This window comes from Poeciliopsis prolifica, unplaced genomic scaffold (genome assembly GCF_027474105.1).
Source record: "Poeciliopsis prolifica strain line A6 unplaced genomic scaffold, Auburn_PproV2 SCAFFOLD055, whole genome shotgun sequence".
Classification (NCBI taxonomy): Eukaryota; Metazoa; Chordata; class Actinopteri; order Cyprinodontiformes; family Poeciliidae; genus Poeciliopsis; species Poeciliopsis prolifica.
This window is the reverse complement of record NW_026562430.1, coordinates 2,764,983-2,791,606: the sequence shown is the minus strand read 5'-3', so window position 1 is coordinate 2,791,606 and position 26,624 is coordinate 2,764,983. Positions and strand designations below refer to the sequence as shown.

The following is a 26,624-nucleotide window of genomic DNA, read 5'->3' as shown; positions in this document are numbered from 1 at the left end:
TTATTCTCATCAATTCTTTAATTTATGCAGCCTGAATAAGCAGAATGAACATATGTTTTAAAATCTAGTTTTCGTTCAAATTTCTGATACTGGAATTTCTTCTGCCCACACTAATAGTTTCTACACTGAAGAGTGTTGCTGAATCTGGTGTAAAAGCCAATTTTTTGATGATTTTTATATCTTTTTGTAATAAAGATAAAGTACATCTTTCTTCTCCTTGAATTCTGCAGACTGGACCAGCAGTCTTGCAAAGCAGAAGTTGAGCAGCCATCTTCAGGGCCCAGCTACCTGCAGGCTGTGGACAGTCAGGGTGTCCCTCTGTGCCTCTCCTGCCAGCAGGCCTGTCCTACCACAGGCGGAGCTTGGGATACTCGATTCTGCAGCCACAGGTACAAGATTACCACAGTTTACAGAAATTATAGAGAAAACAGATCAATGATGTGTTTCGATTTGGTCTCTCCTGCACAATCAGAGCTAAAATTCCCGTCCAGACATTTCGATGCTGTTTTCCTTCCAGATGCCAGGAGGAATTCCAGCTGCGGTCCAGCCGGACGTTCATGCGTTCCTGCGTCCTGGAGGCAGAGCAAGGCGTTTGTCAACAATGTGGCCTCAAAGCTCATGAGCTGTTCCTGAAGGTCCGTGATGCACCAACCTCCAAGCGGAAGGAGATCCTGGAGAACACATGGCTGGCCCAGCTGCCACCTGAACGGGTTGGTAACCTAAAACCAGTCCCAAAAATATTTCATCTTAAGAAAATGTTCAATCTCTACGACTAGCAGGAGACTTTAAATGTGAGCTATATTTATTTTCTTCTGAAAAAAAAGGGGAGGCTTTATTTTTTCTTTTATTGGTTTTTGTGTGAGTTCAGAAACTGAATTCGCTTCCCATTCTGTCCATCCGTCCCACCTACGCAGATACACACAATAGTGCAGGTTGAGCTGCACTCCGAGGGGCCAGCTCCCAGTAAATGGATTGCTGGGCACATTGATTTCTTTTTTTTTCTCCTAGTGCCAGGCCCCGACCAGTAAGCCTGTTTGATTTGGTTGGCTGTTATCCTGCAAAGCCAGCCCCCCACCACACACACACGCACGCACACACACGGATAGATACCCCACATCTTCCCAGTGCCGCTGGCATCAGCATCAGCGCCGATCGATTCTCTGAGCTTTAGAGGAAACAAACTCAGCCACATGATAAGACGCCGCAGTGGTGGAGAAGCCTTGAGATTATAGGCTCATTCTTTGGTTCATACCAAGGGTTCTGGTGTGTGTGTTTGTTCCCAGGTGTGTGTACATGTGTATGCGTGTCTTTGGGGTTGCTCTTTCTTTCTTTTTTCACTTTGAGAGTGTGTTTTCAGAATATGTTAAAGCCTTCGGGTGCATTTGAGCTCAGTCTTGGTGTGTTTGAAAGTGTGCAACAGAAGGGTCGGGTGCAGAAAGGTGCACATTGTTGGCAAGATAGGAGGTTTAATTGACTAAACCGTGTGTGTGTGTGTGTGTGTGTGTGTGTGTGTGTGTGTGTGTGTGTGTGTGTGTGTGTGTGTGTGTGTGTGTGTGTGTGTGTGTGTGTGTGTGTGTGTGAGGTGAACTCTGCTTGTCTGAAAAGGCCTATTCTTTAAATCTGCTGGGATCAATTCCACCTCGTTGCCTTAATGTCGGCAGAGTACTTCTCAAAGCGGGAAAATAGATTTTTGCTGCTCAAAACGCCTCTTTTCCTCTGGTTCTTCGTCATCATCGTTTGTTTCTTTACTTGATTTTATTTCTTGTTTGCTTTCTATCCTATAAATGAACATATTCTATTGTTTAGCAAGTGAACTAAACAACTTAATACTTAAATATCTGAAAGAGTAAATCTGATATTTCTAAGTCATGTTAGACTTGTTGTGTTTTGTGTTGCTTGTGGGTGTTTTTTAGGGATTTATTAATGAGGAAATAGTTTGGACACAGCAGCAGAAACACTGATAAACTTGGCAGTGAAATAATTGCAGCTGTGCTACCAGTGCTAGCCCTCTGGTGGCCTTGAGATTTAATTCCTCTGGATGTTTCCAGAAGACTGAAGCGGACCAGTTTGGCCCACATAAACACACTATCTGCTATCTGAACGCTACCCCACTTCTCCACTATAAAGTTTCTTTAAAGTATGTAGAAAAAAATAATCATGAGTTGCTTTTTTTCTGCTCTTCACCTTAATTAGCCATTCTCAATTGGCTTGAGCGCATGTGCGTCTATTTCTTTCTGCTTTTGCCCCATGAGGGAGCAGAAAGGTGTTTCCTCCCTGGGATCAAATTTGCATCTGTAGTGGAAGATGTGAAAATAGCACATCTCCAGAGTTTGTAAACGTCTCCCGAACTAAATGATTAAGTAAGTTTATCTTTTGTGTTTTAGAGCACTGTCTTCGTAACTTGGAAAGTTAAAACAAAGGGAGAAAGTTAAATAATTTAAGGAGTTATGTATCTTACCGCGGCGCAGAATTCCCTGTGGTATTTTTAACCTAATTTCTGCCTACTTCATCAGACAGACTTGCGAGTTCTCCATGATGAAGGTTCCCTACACCTGCCCATTATATAGGTCACTCAGGTGATTTATATGGCTGTACCAGGGGCATCTGATGATGATGGATAGCGAGTGGTTCAAAGTTAACCCTCCGTGATTCAGCGAGGATATTGTTTTAAGGAGCTGGTCTGACATCCTTGCATTTATGACAACATTTGAAGCTCTATTAAGGAAAAGTTCTTCTGCAATTTGCTCTTGTTATCTGTTCTTTTCTGTTTTTTTGCATTGAGAAACATTCTCCAAAGAAGCATCTCTGCAGTGCAGAGATTTGTTGAGTCATTTGTGAACAGTAACTTCAAAGAGTAACCACACATTTTATGCTTTTTTTCTCCCATTTTGGGGGATTTTCTATGATAAACCAACAAAGTAAAGTTATAAAGTAGAAGGGAAATTATGGATTTTTGGAGACCAAAACGGCGTCTTGCAGACTAAAGAACACAGCAGAGGGTTGTAATGTGAAAAGTTGCTTGCAGCAACCTTAAAATGGATGGAGTGCTCTGATGGCCTAGTCAAAGTCCAGTCCAAAATCCATCTCGAGCCTGAATATTAAGATTTGGAGATGCTCAAATATATGTCTCACTTTTTGACTTTTATTTTGTATACATTTCAAAAACTGTCATTTTTCTGCTTCTTCACTAGTTGGGCTGAAAACTGTGTCAAGGTTTTCTAATTGGTCAATATCAATAATTATTGATTTGTGTTTTTTTGAATCAGAGTACAAAGCATAGAATTATGTAGAATTTCATTCAATATCAGGACAGATAGCTGTTCAAGCTTACATCCCCCAGAATGCTGTGCGGTTCAGGATCTGAGTTTAATAAAATTATTAACAACTGCACTACTTTGTGTTGATCTTTCTCATAAAATCTAAATGAAACAGGTTAAAAAAGCAGTAGAAATGGATGGTTTGGAGAAAAAATGTGGAGTTACACTCACTCTGTCGCCTTCTGGTTACGTTCGTAGCTCAACAAGATGATCTGCGCGCCGGTGGAGGGAGACTTTTGGCAGGTGGACCACATCCAGCCGGTCTACAGAGGAGGAGGACAGTGCTCCATGGACAACCTGCAGACGCTCTGCACCACCTGCCACAAAAATGTACGTTCACACGACGCATCAACAGGCGTAAAGAGTGGCTTTTAAAGCCAGAGGGCCTTAAGGGGCAAAAGCAATTTGTTTGACATTTAAGGTTGGCAGTGGATAAAGCTCCCCTCAGAAGATGCTCTCATCGCTCATGTTGAGGATCACATACGGTGTCAGTAATGCAATCCGTGGTCAAACACATTGATCAAAAGTCACATTATCCCCCCTCAAAGCTATATACTCCCCATAATAGCATCACATGATGTGGCCGCATGACACATTGATGGATAGCACTTGTTGAAGCGGGGTGCTTCGCATTTTCCCTTCACTCAATTTTCCATAATCGCAGAAAATGTACTTCTCTGAAAGAGAGGCGACTCTACTGGTTTCAAAATAAAAACACGGCTTGCATTGTCGCCCAAAATGCGCTCCGCTTTCACGCCAGAAAGCGTTTTAGTCAGAGTGGGTGTCAGATTGGAAGGAGAGAGCCTCGCATGTAGACGACCATGAACTGATGTGGAGCACTGGGCCTCCTGATAAGGGGATCTTCTCCGCTGTTCATGCCAGCCCTGCAGACACTTCAATCTAAACATGCCCGAAATATTGATCCCTCCCATCCCGACTGCAGGTTTAAACTCTTACATCATGCTGCTTCTTTTTTCTGTCTCTCTCTCCACAGCGGACGGCTCTGCAAGTGAAAGAGCGCAGCCAGATAAAGAACCTCAAGGTAGCGTCAGACATCACCAGGTTCTTCATCAGGAAATGAAACGCCTTCACAGTGAAAGTAGGTTTAGGTTGGATTTTTTTTTTTTTTTGATTTACAGTGACTGTTTGAAGATGTGTGGAGAAAAAAAAATCCTCAGATTCTATTTTATTAGGACTTTATGACAGACCAATGAAACAGACAATCATTTCAAAGTAAAGTGCTGATAATAATTTGATGCTGATGTCTACTTGTAAAACTTTACAAAGTTTTCACAAGATGCTCAATATTCCTCTTTGTGATTTTTAATTTTTCATGTGGGCGTTTTCATAAAGTTACTAATTAATTCTCTTAATATTATGCCTTTACTAAAAATCACAAACTGGGTTTAATATTTTATTGTAGAGTTGGCCTGAATTCAAAATCCAAATAAATAGAAGCTGGAAAACAAGATGGCGGCCTGGGGTGGTAGAAAAATAAATCCAGATTTTCCAAAAATGACATCTTCAAAAACCGCTCAGCTCAAGTTTGTGTTGAATTTTCAAATAAAATCCCAACAAACCTCTGAAGTTTGTCTGTAAAGTGACAAAATCAGGACGTATTAATGCGGCGCCGCCCTGACATATCTGGATGCATCGCTTCCCGATGACATCAGCCCTACTCCCCCCGTCTCTGCTAGCCCTCATTACATCAGAACATGCTCCGAAAGAGATTTATCTAAAAGGTGAAAAAACAATGGTGACGACTTGCTTCAAATGCAAATTCAGCCAACTTCCCTCTCGTCCCCGAACCGTCACGAGCGCTTTGGGTTTGATTTATGACGGCCCCCTTTTCCTCTTTCGCTCCAGGCTGAAGTGGAGCGTGTTTTTAGAGAGATGCTTCTATTTTAAGATTTTGCAAACTTGGTAAAAAAGAAAAACACATAATAAAGGTAAGAAAAAGTGAAAGCAGGTGAGATGAATTGAGGGGACGGAGATGGAACGGTGCTGCAGAAAAACACAGCCAGGTGTCCTGCTTGGTCCTCAACATGTGGACTTTTTGCAATTCTTCTTATGATGGATGGGAGAAATAAATAGCTCTATTCTTTTTCTCTCTTTTTTTTATCCTTGTCTTCCTTTATTTATCTGTAAATACTCTCAGCTGGGAGATCATTTCATCGCCTCAAGTCAGGAACATTATCCATGTCCACGCATCTACATCCTCTTCAGCTGTGCTTGATGATCTGAGCAGAGGTAGAGCCGCGCAAGGCTATGTTTAGATAGCGGGAGAGCCGAGTTACTATGGAAACAAGGCTTCAGGTTCAGCCATGTCGGGAATATTGAATCTGTTTTTCTCCTCGTGTGTGTGTGTGTGTGTGTATGAGAGCGTTACACAATGAGCCAGACATCAGAAAACTCCAATCAATATTAGCGGGCTCCTGCGAGAATGAGGCCGTCGCATTCCTCCTGACAGCGCGTCTGTCAAGCGTGTCAGAGTCCTACCTCAGCACAATCCCGCCACCGCCTGGAAAACTTTAACGTTTCCCTCTGACAGCCCCAAACTTCACGCGTCGCGTCAAAACTCCCTCGGATAAGAGCGCGTGGGGGCGCGCGTAGGTGCGTGCGTGCGCGTATTTCCCCTACGGGTGCTCCAGGTCTCTACTTAATAAGACCGTTGTTCCTCTCCTGTCCAAACCGACAAGCTTTGTGAGTAATGAACATCTCCCAGGCAGCCTTCCAACAACAGCAGGTTTCAGTGTCAGTCCCTGTCAGCAGCCAATGACTCTGATCTGCTGTTTTATTACATCCAAAAGATGTGTGTGGCAGGACGGGGAAGTTGTAAGGAAAGTGTGGATAAAGAAATCGGTTCGGCAGAGGAGGGGAAACGTATGTTTGTCAGAGGAAGCCTGTAATGAGGCGGCAGTCCGATGAAGTCGTCTCATGTTCCTCCCAGAAGGTCTGCTGGGTAAAGAGCAGCGCTTCGGTTTGCGTTTGGAAAAACACCCCAGAGGAGAAGCGCTTCCCCCGCAGGTGATCTCGGTAATAAAGACGGACTCAAACGCCGACGGAGGGCCGCAGAGGTTTCCATGTTTGCTCTCAAACACATTACTCCCTCTTGTTTTTTTTTCTTTAAATCAGGATGAGGCCAACACCCCAGCTCGCCTCTCCGAAATCAATATCTTTCGTCTCCATGTTACAGTTGCAGAGACGTCCCCGCGGGTTTCGTAGCAACAGCACAGGCGATAAAAGTCACAAGGCTTAAATTAGCTGCAGATCTGGCGGAAATAAGCACATATAATTAGAAAGTCACAGTTGGTGACAAAAAGGAAACGGGAGAAAAGTTCTTTCTGGAAAAAAGTACCATCTTAAGAAACTCAAGCGAATGATTCATATGTGAAAATCAGATAAACGATCATATGGATCATGGAGTCAGTTTTTAGAATAAAAATTGTTTGGCTTTATTAGTGCTGCATCCCTCCAAGAGACTTTTTAAATCAACTTGTTGACCCATTTTGAAAAAACAAGCATTAAAGTTTATCCAGGTTAGAGAAAGAAAATATGCCTGAAAATGATGATCTGGTCGAAATATTCACTTGCCTAGTAATTGTCCACATAGTGAAGGTTTTTGGTCTTATCATGGCATCAGAGAGAGAAAAAGAAATGCCCCTCATAGATGCATCATTTCTCCAATGTAGGTCAGAGGACCCCCGGGGCCTTCATTGGGCTCCTGGGGTCCCCCAGCAAATTAAGAAATAGATTAATAGGGCTGTAACTTAACTCCATAGGAAATTCCTCAATTACAGATACTACATGAGATTTAGGAACGATTAATGTAAATGTAGGTTTGCTTCTCACACAAAAGCTGTCTTCTTCAGGCGTTTGGGACATGTTGTACCGCACCGCAAACTGTCCGGATTCCTTCATTACTCTTTCCTGATTTGCAATTCAGATAGCCGGCCGCTCTATTTGCCCTCATTCCAGCCGTAATCCATTTCAACCTTGCCTGACCCTATAATCTACTTTGGCCTTTTCAGCTAAAGGAAACGCTTCCACAAACCCAATCTAGTGTGACAGGTGTGATGGAGAACGGCCAATAAAAGCCGGCGCGGGGCGCCGCGTGAAGCCGCCGGCTCTCCAATCGGCGGCCGGACCCCGCTGTGGTTTGGTTCCTGGCTGCCACGCTCTCCGCTGCGCTCCCTCTGCGCCGTTGACCCTTCGTGCCCTTGGGCGAGGGGAAAGGGAAAAGGACACTCAGGGGAGGCCGGACCCCGCCGCTTTCTTCGGGAACGGCATTGTCTCTGCAGAACCTAATTATAGCAAGCAAATACACCTCTGCAGCGTGGCATTTAAATAATATTCTGTTTTAAAAGGCTGCACCGGTAGTAAGGACATGACGTAGATTGATTTCATTGATTGATTAATAAACGGCCATTTTCTTAACCTGAATTTACTCTTGAACCTCTTCAACGAAATGCTAAATGTTTCATAATATGCTAAATTAAAAAGAAAAATACGTTATATTTTAGCATTATTTTGTGTTAGCTGTGTTACGATAATTGTGATTAAACTTACTGAGAAAATATAATTACTTTGGTTGCTTGATCAAAAAATAAAAAAAGATGAAAAGAATAAAATATGTGAAACGGAGAAGTTCACACCAAGAATTGTAGCTAGCTGTATTTCCATTGACCAGATAATTATGTAATTTGAAATTTAGGAAATAAATTTGCTTAATGGAAACACGCCAACATGAGGTGTTTTTTTGGAATTGGTTAATTTTGCCAAACTGCAGTGGAGACATTTTCTTTAGCCTTTCATGAGTCACATGATCTACAAGCGAACGTGACCGCTGGCACAAACCCTGAAGAAGAAAACAGGAAGTAGTAGAATGATGGCGCTGCATGTTTTTTAATAACTTATTAAATTACTAGTTTATGTCACAATAATTAGTTTTGGTTGAAAAGTTAACTGTCGAGTGTTTGCATGTCAAAGCAGAACCGCATAAAGTGCATTTTTTATTCCACATGAACTCTGTCTGGATTGTTTCACGTTCCTATTGTGCTGGCATAGCGCCGCCATTTTTATTTCTTTATCTGGCTTTGCTTAAGGATGACCTGCAGCTCCCTCTGCTGGATGGCGACCAAACATCATCACTGAAAGAAGGTCTTAACGGATGTTTTTAATCAATTGATTGGAACTCATTTTGATTTAATAAAGCATTTGTTATCTGATTAATTGTTTGCATCCCTAAATTTGCCAAATAACACGAAAGAATCTGGGCTCAGGAAGAAACTCTTGGCTTTAGTCAACCACAGCTGATGAGATGCTTTTGTCTTTATTGTCATATTATCTCCTGGGATGGTGATGAGATGATTAATCATTTTCTTGCCGCATCCTCGCGTTTATAGCGCTCGCCCTGAGTTGGGGAAAACGGTATTATGGCCCAGGTAATTGGTGGAGGGCCATCACTCATAAGCAGTTTAATTAATCTCATTAACACACCCTCTCTGGCTGCATGTCAAAGCAGAACCGTTTCTCGAGGACGGCCGCAACAGAAGGCGTTTTGACGAAATGGGCTTATCCAACCTGATGAGTGTCATATGCACAGCTGATCTCCCAAGAGAGGCTGCGGCTGGAGAAAAGTTACACAGAAATCAATAGCAACTATTCCATGAAAACCTCTGCCTGCTATTTTCAAATGCCACTCGCCGTGGTTGGGAGGGGACGTGCAGCGGTGAAAGGATGCTTTCTCATTGCTCAGCTGGAGATGGCTTTTGTCGAGCCTAAATTCTATTTGTACAAGATGGCTCCCCGGTTGCCTCCCAAGATGCATGGCGTGGTGTGGATTAAGACCGAAAAAATGCAATCACTTCACCCAACAGGAGATCTGGGGAAACAGATAAGATTCTCAGCGTAATTCATAAAGTCCCCAATCTGGCGAGGATTAATGTATGTCTTGGCTCCTGCTCTCTCTCATTTTGTATGTGTGAGGGTTAAACTGGCGCTTCATGCGGCCCATTACAATCAGGCTTTGTTTGGAAAGCCCCCCACCGCCACCAGGGCAGGATCGGACCACATTTTTCTAGAAAAGGTAAAGCAATTTAGGAATGATGTAATTTCATCTATGTTTCATTAGCAGAACAGGCTCGTCGAAACAGTTACAAACTTACTGACATCACTCATCTAGATACACATTTTGTCAAGTTTTATGATTGAAAAAATTATTTTCTTTGTTATCTCTAAATAAAATCAATTCTTACTGGAAACCTGCACATAAAAAAATTTAGAATACCAAGAAAAAAATACCGTAAATATTGTTTTAAGTGTCTTAAAAGACTAGGACATTGTGCAAAAGTTACACAATGCTGTCACAGGCTTATGTGCTTGAAGATGTAGAAAGTTGAGTGGAAGAAAAATGTGTGGTGCACAGGTAACCTAAGTATGTAGTGCATGGAAATGATGTCTGATGTATTTGTAATTTTGTGATAAATCCTGTAGTTGTTAAATTTCTAGGTTGCAGTTTGCTACAAGAAATGTAGGGGGCGCAAAAAACACATCGAACGGTTTAGGTTAAACACATTCATGTAAAATATCCTAGACTTTTAAGTGGACATTCTCCAACTAATTAGACTGTGCTTGAGGTTTTTTGCAAAGACTATTTTGTTGGTGTGTCACATAAAATCAAAATAAACACATTCATTTTATGGGTTAAACTGCGGGAAAGTACCAGGCCAGCCTCATCCATAAGAAGCACCTAAAATCCAGATAAAGTAATGAGCCGCGTTCACTAAACATGCAGCTCCGTCTTTGAAATGTTATATGCAATCACATAAGTGTCCGGGGGACACTTGACATCAGAGGAAAAAGGCCACAGTGGGGCGACCCTATTACCGTTTTCCTCTTTCATGTGTGCCGTGTTCAAATGATTGAGGTTAAAAATGGAAAAGCTGAACAAAAACGCCCACCAACAAAGTTCCCTTTTCATGAGCCTTAAAAGACATCTTTTCATCTCTCATTTCATTTGGAGACCATTGATCAGACATCTTTCACAGATTGCTTCCAGACATCTATTCAGCCGCTCCGCTGCTGCTCAGCATGCCTCTATTTCATAGGTCTTAATGGCACAAGGTCTGACTGTTGTGCTTAGATTAAAACCTGAATCGCAATCACTTAAATCACCCCGATAAGCACACGGAAAATGGTCTTTGTTGACATTCGTGAAAAGGAAATCAACATCATTGTATCGCCTGCAGAGCGGAGGGACACAATTTTGCAATTTTTGGGAGGAAACGGCGCGCCTCCTCTTGCCTCATTCAGTAAAATTAGGACATTTTTCTTCTTCAGCACACGAGCCAGAAAAAGGTCATGTCAGTCTTGTGACAAGAGTGACAGGTCTGGGGTATCATTACTGGGACTTGGAAGGTCTTTGTAAGCACCTTTGGTCACCTCAGGAGAATAGATCCCCATCGTACTGCCGTCGGCCTAATGAGCACAGCCAGCCCCTAGTCTAATAAGCAGAGGGCGATTGCTGCTGCCTTCCATCAGCCCTCTGCTCCGTTGGTACAACATCCCATAATAACTCGAACACATGGCACGAAGCGGTGAAACAACGGCGGATATCTTGTCGCGCGTCATTGCATCGGCTATAGTCTCAGATTTGGGATTTTGCAGAATGTCGTCCTCAGCGCAGTGGAAATCGTTATGAATGGATTCTTTCGAGGTGAATGTTGATCCACATTCCTGCACTCAATACGATCCTTTGACAGCTTGTCTGGGCAAGCTGCATGAAATAAATGAAGGCTTTCTCCACTTGGATGATATCAGTAGGCAACTGCATGGGTCCAGCTGGCGAAAATTGTTTGGATGATCTGTTCAAGCTGCCTTTTTCCCCACTTTCTCCAGTAAAATAGTTTTAATTCTTGAAAATAAATATTTGATTTACATATTTCTGTGAGTATAAACTCTTTAAAGCCAACTTTCATTTGTTTCCTGACAGTATTTCCTTTGAAGCTCCAAATGATCCTGGATCAAAAAAAAAAAAGAGCAACAGGTTCGCAGCATTAAATGCTCTTTCATGTCGAGGTAGGAACAAATGTTAGCGCGCATTATCACAACCCAGAAACCACAGCGTTAGCTTTTATATAGCCTTTTATATGTAGATGTGAGTACTTTCACATCTGTCATTACCTCGATCCAGGTGAAGTCCAGAACCTCTAAGCTAGAAGCCAAAAAAGGTAAACATCTTAAAGTGAGGAGCAGGAAAGAAAAACTGCTTAGCACCGACCTGCTTACTGAAACTACCCACAGGGCAGAAACCATAAATATGTGCAAGAATAAGCCAGGATCGTGGGATAAAGGCAAAGCTGCTGGGTGCTATGTAGCCTTTAGCTTATGCAGGGCCTTTTGTGTGAGCTAACTGAGGATTGTGTCTGTTTTGGGCTATTGACAAAGTTATGTCTGAGTGACGCAAACCCCTTGGACAATGTTCCGACATCCGGTGCAAAAATGGTCGATACATGTAGTCTGGTCAAAGAAACGTGAAGTCGTCTTTCTGGTAGCTAATCTTAAAGCTTGGACAATGATACCAAATCTACAAAAGCAGGAATCAAGGTGTTGCAATTATACAGTTACCCAAAAGGTTCAATTGAACAGAAGTAGCTGAATGTACAAAATTTGCTCCACACCAAAGTGAGAAAGCTGAGGTCATACTCCAGCATGGCGCTGCTAACAATGCTCCTACAGCCTGTTGAATCATCTCCGCAGGGTGTCTCATAACAGTTTACGTGTTTTTCAGTAAATTATTGGTGGACAGATTTGCTTTTAGGCTTTGCAACAATTGAACCGACTTTAAACGTGATCCAAATCTGGGATTTGTGCCACAAGATGATTAACACCCTTTGGTCATGATTCAAAAACTAAAAAGGAAAAAGAAAATAAATAGCTTGAGAACAAAAAAGTTTGAGTTTTAAAAGGGCACTTAGCGCATGTAGCTCGCGTCTGAGGTGTTAGGTGTGATTTAGCTGTGTGGAAGTTGGAGAGTGATTTTGCGTTTGGGTGTTTTCTTGGTGGAAAGAGAGGAGGGATCTTACATACCACAGTGTTTAAACTTTCACTTTTAGCCAAAGCTGTGAGTGTGATGTAAGAGCTTCGCTCGCTGTTACCTGAGTCAGGCCTGTTTACACACCAAGAAGCTTCTTATCCTCTTGACTGTTAAGACTACGCAAACATATGCATAACACGATTGCCTAAAAACAGCTGAATGAAAAGCATGCAGTCTTTCATCAGTCTGCCACCTCACTCAACACCATTTATACCTGTGTCACATTCAAATTGTGCTGAGAAGCACTCCCACATTTGGCTGTTTGAGTGGGTAGCATTTGGCCGCTGAGCCGTGGACATCTTCACACCCACCCTTCTTATCTTTTTCTCTGGATATGCAGTAATGCCAGTTACCGTGTGAGTGGGCTGGTGCGGAAAAAGGGGGAAAGTTGGCCGCAGCGGCATTCGCCGTCGGCCCACACAGAATTATTCCATGTGATGATATAAATCTTATTTAATGATGTGATAGCGGGCAGGTTCTGCCAGCCGCGATGAAAGGAAGCGAGGTGTCCGCCGCATGCACCTGGAGAAGCGAAGACCTTTCAGGGAGTTGGATGTGTTCACAACCCAGGAGGTCTATCTTTGCTAGAGAGGGTGAAAGCCATGTCCACACACTGCCTGTGTTTATAGCAGCCCAACACCATCCGATAATTTGACTTTTTGAACACATGGTTGTCCTAGATTCTTATCTGCTGTATTTGTGAGCAGGCTATAACTCTGGAGGGAGAAAAAACAGGTTTTCACTGTCTGCTAGCAGCTGATGGCAGATGATCCATTTTACCTGCTGATAAATTGTGATTAGGTGATTAGGAATTTGGAGGATGAAACTCCAGAGTTATTTTAGTACCAGTCCGGCCGTGACTCTTGGTTGATTAAATACCATCTTGTCTCGTCCTGTTTTCAGCCTGGAAGCGCTGAAACCTTGCAGATTTCTTCTGCTTTTTGCTTTTTTCATCCTCTTTCTCAGTCAGCCCTGGCCAGACTCGTCTCCATTAACATCACCATATTTTGGGAACACATCAGCGGTTGTACAAGCCGGACCTGATCGGGTATTGCAAGTGATTTTCTTGACAGCAGATCGGATTTGTTGATTGTCCTTTTGATTTACGTCAATAACAAAATCTCAACCTCTATTTTCAGTCCCAACAAGACCATAAAAGTTAGTGAGACGACGAGCTGCAAATCCATAACTCTGTGATCAAACCTTGAGGTTCAAGTCTTTTAATGTCGATAAAAGATTTTGGAGAAAGTTGACATCCGAGGATACAAGATCTTGATGAAAAGTGATGTAATGCCAGATGAAAATATCAAGAAGTTTATTTTAGCAATGCCACAGCAAATGTGCCATATAGTTTAAATGCAAAATGAAGTTTTTGAATGATGATTTCATTCATTTGAGAGTTATCCCTATCCAAAGTGCAGCTGTACAGGCACCCCTAAACCATTGCTTTATTCTTACGTTTTTTTATAGGCGCTTCCAAGTCTTACTGCTTTTATTTGGATGATTATTTGCTTTCTTTTTCTAAAGTTGCTATCTTCAGATTCAACTTTTTGTTTGTGTAGTATTCCAATAAACGCCCAACACTCTTTAATTACTTCTACTTGCAAATGTATTGAGTTTCATTTTTCTTTCTTTCGTGTATAAATTCAGATTTTTTCCCCCGTCAAGTCCATATCTCAGGGCTATTGTTTCAGATGATTTCACACCAAGCATAACTCGTGTAGGTAATGATGATGGCGGTGCTTTCAGTAACCACAACAAAAACATTTGCATAAAAAAAACAGGATAGTGTCAACTAATTATGCTGCATTAGGATGTTGCATAGTAACTCCGCGTGAGCAGATCTACTTCATTATTAGTTGTTTGTTTTTGCGTTGTGCGTTTTCTGCGGCTGCTTCATTGTGAAGCGAACAGAAAGCAAAGGTAATAAGAGGACATGAGCACAGTGGAGGAATTATCCTGCAGCAGGTGCATCTTCTGGATATTTCTCAAGGCACACATGGAGGATTAGCTGCTTTACACCCACAGATGCACACACACACAAGTGTGAATCACTGCCTCTCACACATGCACACACAACTTCACCGTTCGAGATATGTTGATGGAAAATGACGGATGTTTCATAAGCAAAACAAGGGTTTTTTTTTATTATCTCAGCGCCAATGCTGTTAGATTTGACTCAGCGTTACCGCATTGTCATGTAAGTGCTATATTCAAGCTGTAGTTACACAACTCAATCACTTTTATTGCATCTTAAAACCTAAAAATATCAATAAAGCACCCCCACTGCTTCAGCATACCGCTCTTGGAGGAAGGGAAAAAAAATGCTATGCTCTGTCAACCCAAATCCAGCTTTGGAAAGCTTCAACTCCCACCTCTCCAATTCAGCTTTCTCGACTCATCCTCCTCTTCACACTCCCACTCGCACTCATAATCCATAACGTTTTGTTTCGCTGCTACACCGATGACATCCAGCCGAATTTCCCACAGAAACCCAATGAGCCGAAAAGCTTCCTTTGCTCCCTTCGGTACAGGACGTTCTCGAACCGGCGAGAAAGGAGACAGTTTTTAACTGGCCGTTCCTCCGATTAAATCACAACATACATTCTTTCACTTAATGTGCTTCATGGCTACTTTTGTTTATTATTGGCTTAAAATTCCTGGATTTCTGCTTCGTTATCTTCAGTTTCAAGGGAAATAATTGATTTAGAGGTGACTTGAGGACTGGGAGTGACATTTGTGGGAATAATGCAATCAGGTTTTTGTGTTTTCAAGCAAGTCATGCAAATGTCAGCAACTTAAGAACAGAAATTTTCAGCCTCCAGATTTGGACTTTGATTTTATAGTTAAATTCAACTTAGAAACTTGATATTTGTCTTTACTGACATGCAGCTATCAGTATTTAGCTTAATTATTTGGTTTGTTTTGATTTGGCTATAAAAATGTGGATTGTAGCACCACCTTGTGGTGACTGGCAGGTAAAGCAACAAGAATTGATTTTTTAAATTTTTTTTTTTTTAAGTTTTTTGGCGATGTTAATTTTTTTCACGGTAATTTAATCGGAAGTGGGCTGATGGAAAATCGGGGAAGATGTGCAGCAATTATGGGGAATCGTACAGAGCGCTAACGCTACACGACAGGAATAATGAAGCTAAAGTCTCATTTTTTCAGGCTGGCATTAACACTCCAGCACAGCTATCTCATACTGTCGAACCAACCATTATTATAGATTGTGCGTCTTTTCTTGTTACTTTAAAATTAAAAATGTGTAAAAATGAGTCACTCGTTTGCTAACTAAGAAAGTTGCAAGTTCATTTGATTTCCAAAACGAAGTTAATCAAAGAAATCCCTTTTACATTTGTGATTCAGGTGTGTAACAAAACAAACAAATCCATGTATAGATTATTCCCATTAAAATGATGAATAAATCTTTCCGCCGTGATGACAAAAGCCAGAGTCGTGTATAAACCGAACCATTAGGAGGAAAATAATTATTAGGGGAGGTATTTTCCTGGTGTTGTGATTGCAGGGTCATTATGCTCTCCCTAATGAAACAAACCAGCGGAGAGCCTCCATCTCGACTGTAGCCGTTATCATCACCCTTCAGAGAATGTAAAAAGGAAAACACTCCAGCAGCAGGCTAATTAAAACCAGAGAGGTCTGGATGAGGAGGCCAAACAGCCCACACAGGTGGCGCGCACATCAATGTGTGTGTAAGGCACTGCCCTGCATCATGTTTATGCATGGTCTGTGTGAGAGTGGGTGTGTGAGGAAGCAATTCATGCTTTTTCTTCTGTTATTATTACGAGTGGGTGTGTGTGAGAAGGAGGACGCGGAGTTCTCCGTTCGCTTTAATGGCGGCTGCCATCTTCCTGGTCTCCCCGCGCCTCCACCGCTGTCGGAAAGGACCCAGCTTTCATCTGACAGGACCCCGCTCAAATAGGCCATTGGTGCTCCATAATTAGTTCAGATGTCGAAGTTGGTGAATAATTGATGATCGGGGACGAGCAGGGAGGAAGACATTTCACATCAACTGTTTTTTTTCCTCTTTTTTAAAGGACAGCTGGTGCTGTGCAGTTCCCATCGCAGACATGAGTCTCTGGTGTTGAGGCCACAAGAGGATGCACTCGGAGCGGAAACTGGGGTAGTAAAGAGAATAATTACAGAGTTAAACTGCAAAATAAATGTCTTGTTTGCACCGGGAATGGGCGGCCAAAGGGAATACAGATGCTTGTGAAAAACAGATACCTGAGCAAAAATAAAGCCAACCACACCAAGAAGACAGAGGCTAATTTATGCTGCTGCCAATCACTGAATATAATTGCAATAGCAGGTATAATAGCAGCTCAGGACTAGTTATTTTCCCCCTCCGGCTCTATCTCAGGTGCTTGGAGAGGTTTCCATCAGCTCCTGATTTTTCAAGAGAGACCTCTCAGACAGAAATGACAATGGACTTTCAATGGCTTATAATTATGCCACTTTCCTGTACAATTTCCTGCCCGTCATTTGCATTAAGACTCATGCGGGTGAAAGTGAGCCACACGCTGCTCTGCTAAAGGCCCTCGGATCAGCCCCATGCCTCAAATTACCAGGTGCTCTAACACTTCTTGGAACGTCTCTGCTCACCCCGCCGTCGCTGTCCTAAAGTTATCTGACTCTGTTAATTGGATGGATGACGTCCAGAGTGTGACTGCGTGAGGATCGCAGAGAAAGAAGCAGGCGCCTGGGATTTGTGAAACCAGCGTTCACCGTTTCCTCTCTCCAAGGTTATTCAACATTGCATCTTGTGTTCTCAAAAAACTAAAATCCTTTAAAAAATAATTAAAAAATTATGCTGAACGTGTTGGTGATCCATGTTGGATTTAGGGCCAAATGTAATACTGCCATCTAGTGGATAGGAAGAAGACTGCTTAACAGTTGCCGATAAATGTGAAAATAATTTGATTTTATGCTTAGAAATAAAAATCTGAATTGTCTAGCGTGTGTTTTGTACCTGACATCACCTTTCTTTTTACAAATAAGCCAACATTTGAGAGCAGTTTGGTTTTATTTAAGGGTAAATACATGTCAGGTGATTCTAAAAATGTTGAAAACTTTACAAAAATGTGTTTATTTGCCATAAGAAATCCTTACTATTGTTGTTTTTTTACTAAGTTTAAATCTACTGCCTCAGCTGCTTTAGTAATCATGTGAAGGCTCAGATTATATTGTGTGAGGGACGTAAGTTTTTTTTTTATCTATATAAACCATTTTTTACATTCTTCCACATGCAGTCAGCAGATTGGGTGATGCTTTCCTTTCAGATGGCTCTTAATTCTGGGATTTGTTGCTCTCAGAAGCGGCTCTCGTTTCCCCCCCTAAGCTCTCTGCGGATCTTCGCACAGTAGGCGTCTCTCGTAGCGTTTTGAGAGGTAGCTGAAAATAAATCACCGCCCTCCCACCAGTACGCAAGCATGTCCAGATGGTGAAGTTTTCACTGACGTCCCCCCGCTGAATTTCCCCCCATTGTCTTCCTCTCTAAAATTAGAAGGCAATACTTGGTTGAAAAGCGCTGCGTCTGCTCAGATGGCGCTGGTTAATTATCAGGAACTGGATTTATGTGCCGCCCACAAGTGAATCGTTGGAGAGTTTAGCAGAGAACCCTAAAGAGTTGAAATTTTAGGGTTAACTTTCAGAGTCCTTTGCTTAATTTAAATAAAATTCATGTAGCAGGAAGACACATGAATTGGTTTCATGTCATTATCCTTGTTTGTGTCGTGACAAGTTAGATTAAATCAGATCTCCAGCTTATTTTTTATGAAATCTCATTTATTTCATTATCTTGACATAATGAGTTTGTTTTGACTTCATTTTTATGAACTGATAATGAAATCAAAGGCTTGTTTTTACAGCATTAACATCTTAATGATGTCTTGATATGAAGGCGTGATGTGACGCGTCGAGGGTTTCAGTATCTGCTTTGATTGTCTTTGTTCTGGTTGAGGCGCCCAGAAAACCTGCTAAGCCTGGTGGTTGGGCTGCCGAGTTTTAGTTAAAAAATGTTTAAATTTAAAGTCTTTAAAAAATGCAATCATGTTTTAAAAACTAATAAATAAGCAAAGCTAAGTCAATTACCCCCTGTGGTTCTGGATTCTGTGCAGCTGGATGGATTTTTGCTTTTTTTTTTTTTTTTACTTTTGAACATCTGTTAAGACGAAACCTGTCGTTTTTTGTACCTTTGTGTAAAAAGAGATAGTTGTCATTGAAACAGAAGTTATTTCTCAACCGAAATTAAAAGAGTCTTGATATTTCAACACTTTTTACAGAAAGCAAAATCCACACTTTCCAAAACTGCAGCAACCAAAATTATTGTCGGATCTCCTTTTTTCCGTCTCTTCATGTTAGTCAATAGAAGAAAATGGGAAACAATGGCTGTCAGTTTTGGGTGTTTTATTTGGGCTCCCAATACATAAGTCAAGGTTTTGTTCATCAATACAGTCTGCTTTGGATTTTAATACAATGGAGTTGTTTGGACTGATGCAGTAACCAACACTTCTGAACTACAGTCCTATATACACAACTTTAGAGATCTGTATTTTCAGATGGTTAATAACATTTATCATACTGAATAGCGATTGACTAGAACAATCACAAGATTTTTTTGTTTTAATTTTAGCTGCTATGTTTTCGATGCAGATCCACAGCAGTCTTGATAGCAGTCTTGCTCTGAAGTGAGTGCTCGCCAGGTTCTGATAGGCCTTCAAATAAACGGGCCTCCCATTTGTTCTGCACTCTGTAACGTTAGCAGACCATTTTTCTCTGGATCAGATACAAAAGTTTAATCCATCCTCCCCCACCGCACTGGAGGGAGGCTCTCGCTTTTATCAAAAAATGTTTAAGACCTGAGATTTCAGTGGAACAAAACTGAAGGACGACAAAAAAAAAAATTGAGTGTAAACTGTCACAAAGGCAGCAAAATGTCAGCCATTTTCCTTCTTCTTCCTTTTCCTCTTCTTGTGACTTTTAAAACGTGCACATTTTAAAATAACATTTAAAGGAATTATTTTCCAGCTGCATTCCTAAAACAACTGATACATGTTTTTTTTTTCCTTTTGTGTTGCGAGGAATTAATACACAGCTCTATAGTTTGATAGGAATCATCAATAATCAGTGTGTAGACACGACTAAGGGTGATGCAGATAACTTAAGACAGATAAATTTCACTTTTTAAACTCTATAAAACCTCATCCTAGATAAATCTAGGGACTCACAGTTACAAGTTCATTCCTTGGGCACTTAGTAAAGAGTCCAGCATGTCAAAAGTGTTTTTGTAGTCAGTGTGTTGGCCGTTGGACAGCAGCATGCCGTTCGTCCCGTCGTGGAGCTCCATCGCTCTCTGACCGCCGTCTGACGGGTAGTGAGCCGAGGAAACGCCTCCTTTGGAGGACCTGCTGCTCTTGGAGGACGAGTGGTGGTGGTGGTGGTTGTTGTGGCCGCCAGAGTCGGCGTGCTGTCTCTTACGGGACGAGCCGGAGGAGCTGCTGTCGTTAAAATGGCCGCCGGAAGCTCGGACAGAGAAGGCGGCGCCGTCGGCCGTCACCCTGCTGTTCCCGCCGATGGAGTACGAGTGGGAGTGGCTGTGTTTGGAGTGGCGGTGTCCGCCGTGCTCTTTGTGCTTGTCCTTCCCCGACAGAGTCGAGCCCTGATCCGAAGAAACCTTGATTCTCATTTTGAACTCCTCGCCCGTGACGGAGCCGTTCTCGGCATAGGAAGAGGCGAGCCGGGGCTTCTTCAAGCTCGCCTTCTCCCGCCTGCCGTCACCCGACTGGCCGGCCTGCGGCTGCTGCTGGGAGCGTCTCTTGTGGTGGTGCGAGGAGACGGCCGGAGGAGCATAAACGTCGGCGCCGAGCTCCTCCTTAACGCCGTTCTGCAAGGCCAGCTCTCCTGCTTGCTTCACCCTGTACTTCTCCAGAGTCAAGACTTTCTGCGGCCGTGAAAAAGAAGCGCCGCCCAGCTGCTCGTGGTCGCTGCTGGACCCGGCTGTGGCTTTCTGTTTGTGTTTTACTAGCGTGAAGTCTGAGTGGGCAGGCTGGGAGAACTGGTCGCTGAGCTGCTGGTATATGGGGTAAGAGGCGGCTATGGAGCTCAGGCTGGACATTTCTGAGGAGTTTGACGTGGAGGTGGAGGGGAAGAAGGAGTTGGTTACACCAGGAAGGCCATCTAATGACGTCCCCTGGAAGGCACTCTCCACAGCCGAGCCTTCAGTCTTTGGTTTCTTTGCTGCTTGAATGGCCTACAGACAGACGGACAGTTCAGAGCATTGTGAATCAACATGTCACTGCAGCAGGTCATGTAGGTGGATCATTCTGGACTTACCCTCCAGTTTCGTATCCTCTTCAGCTTGCTGGGTGTCCTCTCCAGAATCTGAAGGAACTCATGGGTGAGCTCTGGAAGTAAGCAAGTAGATGGACAGATTAGAATGTTAAATGGACAGAAAAACCACTAGATGGCACAGATTTTTGGTTGAATAGATGGAAAACAATTCCAGACTGCAATCGTCATCATTTTACAATCTCACCATCTAGCAGCTGTAGCGTTACGGTGCGGTCCACGTACTCCCACCAGTGTTTCCCATCTGTGGACACCGGGATCTCCCAGTTGGACCACTTGCAGGCCAGGTGGATGCAGACACATGCAACCACTGTTGGCCTGTACTGCAGGCAGAAGGTGGTGAGGTGCAAACTGCAAGAAGAGAGATGACACACCCCAGAGATACATCACTAGGTCCAGAAAAGATTAGCCAGCTCATTTAACAAACAGTGACTAAATTATTAACACCCATTTTCAATCATTAACTTGCCTTCTGGAACTGGAAAATGTTTAAAAACATTTGTGACATGGTGTTAAAAAGTCTTCATTGCAGAAAGTATGAACCAGGAATACTGTCTTTCATGTCATCAGACTTACTTGTTTATGCACACATTCAAAAGTTAGCTAGCAGAATGAAACAGGAAATTAAATGGGGAACAAGTAAGCTAAATGGGCTGAGCACTTCTGCCTGCCACAGCTGGTTACCATCGAAACCGTGGACACGGACTTGTGGTGCTGAACATCAAGTCCTCTTGGAGGGAAATAGATTATTCTGCTGCTTCTCTCAACTAGTTTTTCTCTTCCTGACAATTTGAGGTCTAAAGCCTCAACTTGTGTGAAATCACTTGCTTTTTCTGTACGTGTTCTTCCATTTCAGGCCCAAAATAACGAAAAAGCTGCATGGCACGTTTTAATAATTAAATATTGGCTGTTATTTCTGTTTATACTTTCTGCAATGAGGTAGATGACACATTAAAAGTAGGAATTACTCAAGTTTTTTAAGATTATCAAACATTTCCCCCCCCCTGTTTTAACATACAAAAAAGTAAAAATTCAAAATATAAAGCTGTGTTTGCTTTTAAAAATTAGCAAAGAGAGCACAAAGCAGAAATCTTATCTCTAAGAAACACATATGGCTGACTTAATGTTTTACAGGGTTAGAACTTCTCCCAATTATTTGTTGGCACCCTTGGTAGAAATGGAAAAACCTTAAAACACATTAATCTTTAGTGGCAATAGCATAATCTCAAGTGTTTTTAGTAACCATTAAAAAATGGTAAAAATAATCAGATATGTCATGAAAAGATACTGTCCAAAATAATCTCTACATTTGGATTTTATGCACTGAAATTAAATTAATGCACCGTTTTTCAGTGCAAGATTAAGCCACTGCAGAAAAATATTTATTTTAAAGCAAACAACCATAGCTGGTTGATTTATTCACTTTTATTCATGTGATTATATATGTTTTAATAGGAGGTTGTATTAGTTTGCATGCAAATTAAAGTGAGCTGCTGCTACCAATACTGCCACAAGATGGCAGTAATAAAAAAGAGGATGTTTCATCTCATGCTTTCATAATTATTTAAATGTTACGTTTTTAGGAAAATGGCCTTTTTGTAAGTTTGTTCGGTTTTTCATCCATGTATTTATACAATGAGTACAAAACAAAAAAGAAGAATCTTTTAGCTTGCATTATAGTTTGTCGTTTCTGTAAAAGGATGGAAATTTTTTTTCAAATGCAGAAAAAATTTTAAATTAAAAGAAAGATTTGAACTGTACTTACCAAGAAACTCTATAAGTTAAAGAATCTTTAGCGGCAATCTATATTCAGGCTACCATTTGTGTTTTTTAGACATGTGCACTCGGTACCAAACAACCCTCAGAGGTAAACAGCAACACTACACTCCACACTGTGCATTCAACCCCTCTGTGCCAACACTGAGCCCCTGTACAATACACCGCACACAGCAGCCTGGCCGGTACTTCCCAGCATGGGGGTTCCCAGGGTCCAGGCTGCACGCAGGGCGTTGGACACAGGAAGGGGGACCCTGCAGGACAGGAAGCCATAGTGTGCCATTACAGTGCAAGAATGGGAACAGGATAATAACCTGTTGGTAGCCATGAAATAGGAAGTCTGTGCCAAATCCTTGCTTGCTGTAAAAGAAGAGAGAAAGATGCTTTAAAACTCATTTACATAATAAGCTTCACATCACAACATACAGTTTATGCCGTTCGGAAATCTATGATACCAAAAAATAAATAAAATAAAAGGTCCCTTTAACTTAAATAAACTTGATTTACGGTAAATCTTTACGGTAAATTTTTACGGTAAAAAAAAGGCAATACCTCGCACTAGCTGGGAACACCTCACAACATCTGTGTGAGGATGATCAACTGTAATTTCAAAACCTGTAACCAAAATAAAAAAAGAAACACATTAATGTAAAAAAAAAGAGAAAAAAACAGTGACTCAAAACAGACTTTAAGTAAATTGAGGCGGATTTCTCACCCAGCGTTTGCAGCACTATCGTTTCCAGGGCTACAAGCTCTTGTGCCAGCAGTTGGAATGCCTGAAAAGATTAAAAAATAAATAAAGAAATGCAAAATATCCATCTTATTCTGCACCTACTATCAAAGTCAGAGCAGGGTAATGTTTTGGAACTGTCCAGTTAAAGCACAAGGTTGTGTGTTTGAAAAAATTTTTTGTCACTCTCCATTCAGTCTGACAAAGAAAATTGGATAGAGCTAAATGAGATACATCCCAAATAACTGCCAACTTTAATTTTTTTGTATCGTGGCACCAGAATCCAAGCATTTTGGCAATGTCTCAACTTCCCAACATCCATTTTCCTTCAAATTCCTTAGATTTACACACAAAAAATGTATGGATATAGTTGGCGAAGAAGAATTTGGAGTTACATTCCCTAGAAAAGTCTGAATACAGAACTACAATTACAGAGGCTGGGTGAACTCAGTTCAGCTGCCACTGGAGGATTTTTCTCCTATCTATGTCCACAGTTTAGAGCAGTGCTTCTCAAATAGTGGGGCGGCCCCCTTTGGGGGGCGCGGTGCGATACCTGGGGGGGCGCGTGTGATCCTGGGGAACAGGCTTTTTTTTTGGCCGTACTAGTAGAAAGTGTAATTGCGCACAGTAGGCGGCAGTGGCGCTCTCATTGTTACTTCTGTCACGTTTGCGACAGTGCAACATTTTACGACTTACAAGACAACAGGTTTGCCTTGGTTAGCAGTGTTACGTCAACAAAAAGCTCCGACTGCGTTCTGTCTATGGCGTCCGTTATTCAACAACCCCCAACATGAAAAAGTTTTTCACAGGGATGAAAAGAAAAGCGGAGAGAGACAAAGATAATGAGACAACAGAAAGTCAACCGAAAGCTAAGAAGAGGAAATACGACGAAGCGTATTTAGCGCTTGCTTCACACTGTGACTACAGTTGGAGAAGAGGAAAGACCGGTGTGTTTGCTGTGTCTAAAAATGCTCGCAGCGGACAGCATGAAGCCAAATAAATTAGCGCGTCACTTAAATACGTTACATCCCAATCACGCCGATAAGCCGCTAGAGTTTTTTCAGCGAAAACGTGCTGAATATTGCCAACAGTCATCCCGCTTTGTGAAGGCTACTTCAGTAAACCATCGAGCGCTGCTAGCATCATATAAGGTGGCGTACCAAATTGTGCAGTGCAAAAAGCCCCACACCATAGCAGAGGAGCTGATATTGCCTGCAGCAGTAGACATGGATTTATTTATTTTTAATTTCAGGCATTGATGCACTTAAAATCTTTTCTGTTGCAGACTTAAAACACGATTTAATAAAGTTATTCTTTGTAAGTTTGACCATATGTCTTTCTTTTTTTCTTTAATGTTAATGAAAAAATGTTATGCAGAGATGGATAGTCACGGTGGGGAGTGGGGGCGCGAATAGTTTTTCTTCTTGCTAGGGGGGGCATAACGGAAAATAATTGAGAAGCACTGGTTTAGAGAGAGAAAACAAAGCATGAAAAGAATCAATACCAATCAAGAGAATAGTTCAAGCAATTCCACTGAAATAAAAAAGCTGGACTCAAACTGGTCTGCCAAGATGGTGAAGTATCAGCTGTTTAATGGTTAGAACTGGCTTTGGTCTACAACATTCCTCTGTTCTAAATATATCTAGACTGGAGTAAGGATGAAAAGCAAACACTTTTTCAACACAAAGCACAAATGACATCAGCCATGATGAAATACGATGACAGCCCATTACTTTGTCTTGGTTAAAATGATTTTAAAACAAAGGATTGCCTTAGAGTAACACCATAAAGATCCTAAGTCAATTCTTCAATATTGGATAACTTACACTGCTTTTAGTGTCAGGGACGGGGTCCTGCGGGTTAATGAAGGCTTGGGCTATTTTAATGACGTGCTCCAGCTTCCTGGGCTGCTCCTCCACTTTGGCTGCCAGGAATAACGTGGTCTGGGAAATGATCTGTTAATGACGATGGAAACAGCCTTAATTACTCTTATTAACGTACAAGTCTGCGTTAATAGCAGGAGAAGTGCTGTTGTACTTACATTTCTGTTGAATTTGGTGAACGAGTGGATCATATAAAACCTATGCATATAAACTATAGCGGTGTTGATTATTAGTTGAGACCTGCACGAGGAGTTAAGGAAGAAAGCCGGATGACGTAGAGAAAACCAGCCTTAGCCAGAAATTTCGACCCAAGAAAACGACTGACGCAACATTTGTTACATCAGGGAGAAAATTAGTGCTTAGGCCTCCACCTCCTGGTGGATTATGTCTATTTGTAAAGTACTGTTGGGTGGTAATGGTATATATAAAACGTGTCGATGCTAACAATAGAAACCGACCCAGACTAAACAATGGCTAAGCTAACTACAGGCCTGTGCTGCTCTCATGATCCATAAACATCACTCTATCCTGTCTTGATCGCATCTCTCTTCGTTATAAATACATATTTGTTACGGAAAGAGTAGAAATCGTTGAGAAAAACGAAGTAAGAGTCTCTGTAAGCTCAAGGTAACTGCATCTAACCGGTTAGCCGCTGCCCTCACAAAGGATACACGTTGAGCCTTTGGCCGATGTCCTGGATCAGATTAGCGGCCTGCTGCCTGTAGGAGAGCTCCTTGTCCGCCTCGATCCCGCAGCGTCGAGACGGGGTGTTTTCCAGCTGCTCCCGGGTAAACAGCCATTTCGTGGAGGGTCCCCGGTGCACCGCCATCACGCTCCCACGGCCAAGCCCGACGGTGTTAGCACCGGGAGGGAGCGAGGCGACTGGAGCACCGGAATGACGAAACGAGAAGAAGAGTGTGAAGCCGGGAAATGGTGCATTTCTGCAACAGCGACACTAGTGGTCGGTGGAGCAAATTACAACAAGAAAACATGAAATATACATTTTGCTTTAATTTATTCAATTATGGAAGATTAGAACTACTGGAAAATATGAAGTAACTTTTTAGAAAAAAATAAATTAATTAAAAGTCAAAAATTACTCAAGTAAACGTAAAAACGTATTTGGTGAAAAGGCTACTCAAGTACTTATGAATCTGATACTTAAAATATTCTTCATATAGTGACAATTCACAACAAATGTCACCTTAAGAAACCTTACAAAAATATTTCAATTGAACCTTGTTTTCAAACAATGCAGCCAACTTCAATTAATTCCGATACAATTTGTTTAGGAAGGCGTATCTGAAAGAAAACATATTGTGTGTCTGTAAAATGTGAATTATCAGCTGAAAACGTAGCAGAATTTTACATTTTGTCGACTTTTTAGACATGTTTGATGTAAAATAACTTGCAATACTCTATTAGTCGTCTAGAGGGAGGCAATCAACACC

General features: G+C 41.9%; 2 protein-coding genes across 5 annotated transcripts in view; one reads left to right on the top strand and one right to left on the bottom strand.

Moving 5' to 3' along the window:
• zranb3 (zinc finger, RAN-binding domain containing 3) overlaps positions 1 to 18,527 on the top strand; it is a 91,935-nt gene extending 73,408 nt beyond the window's left edge. For 2 of the 3 annotated variants that reach the window (XM_055059607.1, XM_055059606.1), the window contains exons 19-23: positions 231 to 389; positions 518 to 710; positions 3,516 to 3,647; positions 4,312 to 4,416; positions 16,473 to 18,527. In XM_055059607.1, coding sequence (XP_054915582.1) covers positions 231 to 389; positions 518 to 710; positions 3,516 to 3,647; positions 4,312 to 4,398 — 571 coding nt within the window. In that variant the 3' untranslated portion in view covers positions 4,399 to 4,416; positions 16,473 to 18,527. Of the gene's footprint in view, positions 1 to 230; positions 390 to 517; positions 711 to 3,515; positions 3,648 to 4,311; positions 4,417 to 7,348; positions 8,334 to 16,472 lie in introns of those variants that run through there. The other variant, XM_055059608.1, reaches the window with a different exon arrangement.
• A 299-nt stretch (positions 18,528 to 18,826) lies between these two features.
• ccnt2b (cyclin T2b) lies at positions 18,827 to 26,070 on the bottom strand. Of its 2 annotated transcripts, XM_055059621.1 has the most exons (9): positions 25,845 to 26,070; positions 25,332 to 25,413; positions 25,117 to 25,245; positions 23,276 to 23,336; positions 23,113 to 23,175; positions 22,875 to 22,920; positions 20,972 to 21,135; positions 20,770 to 20,840; positions 18,827 to 20,686 (listed from the first exon to the last, which is right to left on the bottom strand). In XM_055059621.1, the coding sequence occupies exons 1-9, from the start codon at positions 26,000 to 26,002 to the stop codon at positions 19,667 to 19,669; spliced, it is 1,794 nt and encodes a 597-aa protein (XP_054915596.1). In that variant the 5' UTR covers positions 26,003 to 26,070; the 3' UTR covers positions 18,827 to 19,666. The 2 variants fall into 2 exon arrangements, 1 of the variants encoding a protein (XP_054915596.1); XR_008608133.1 differs by lacking the exons at positions 18,827 to 20,686; positions 20,770 to 20,840 and having other exon boundaries at positions 21,023 to 21,135; positions 22,550 to 22,920.
• Between the last annotated feature and the right edge of the window lie 554 nt (positions 26,071 to 26,624).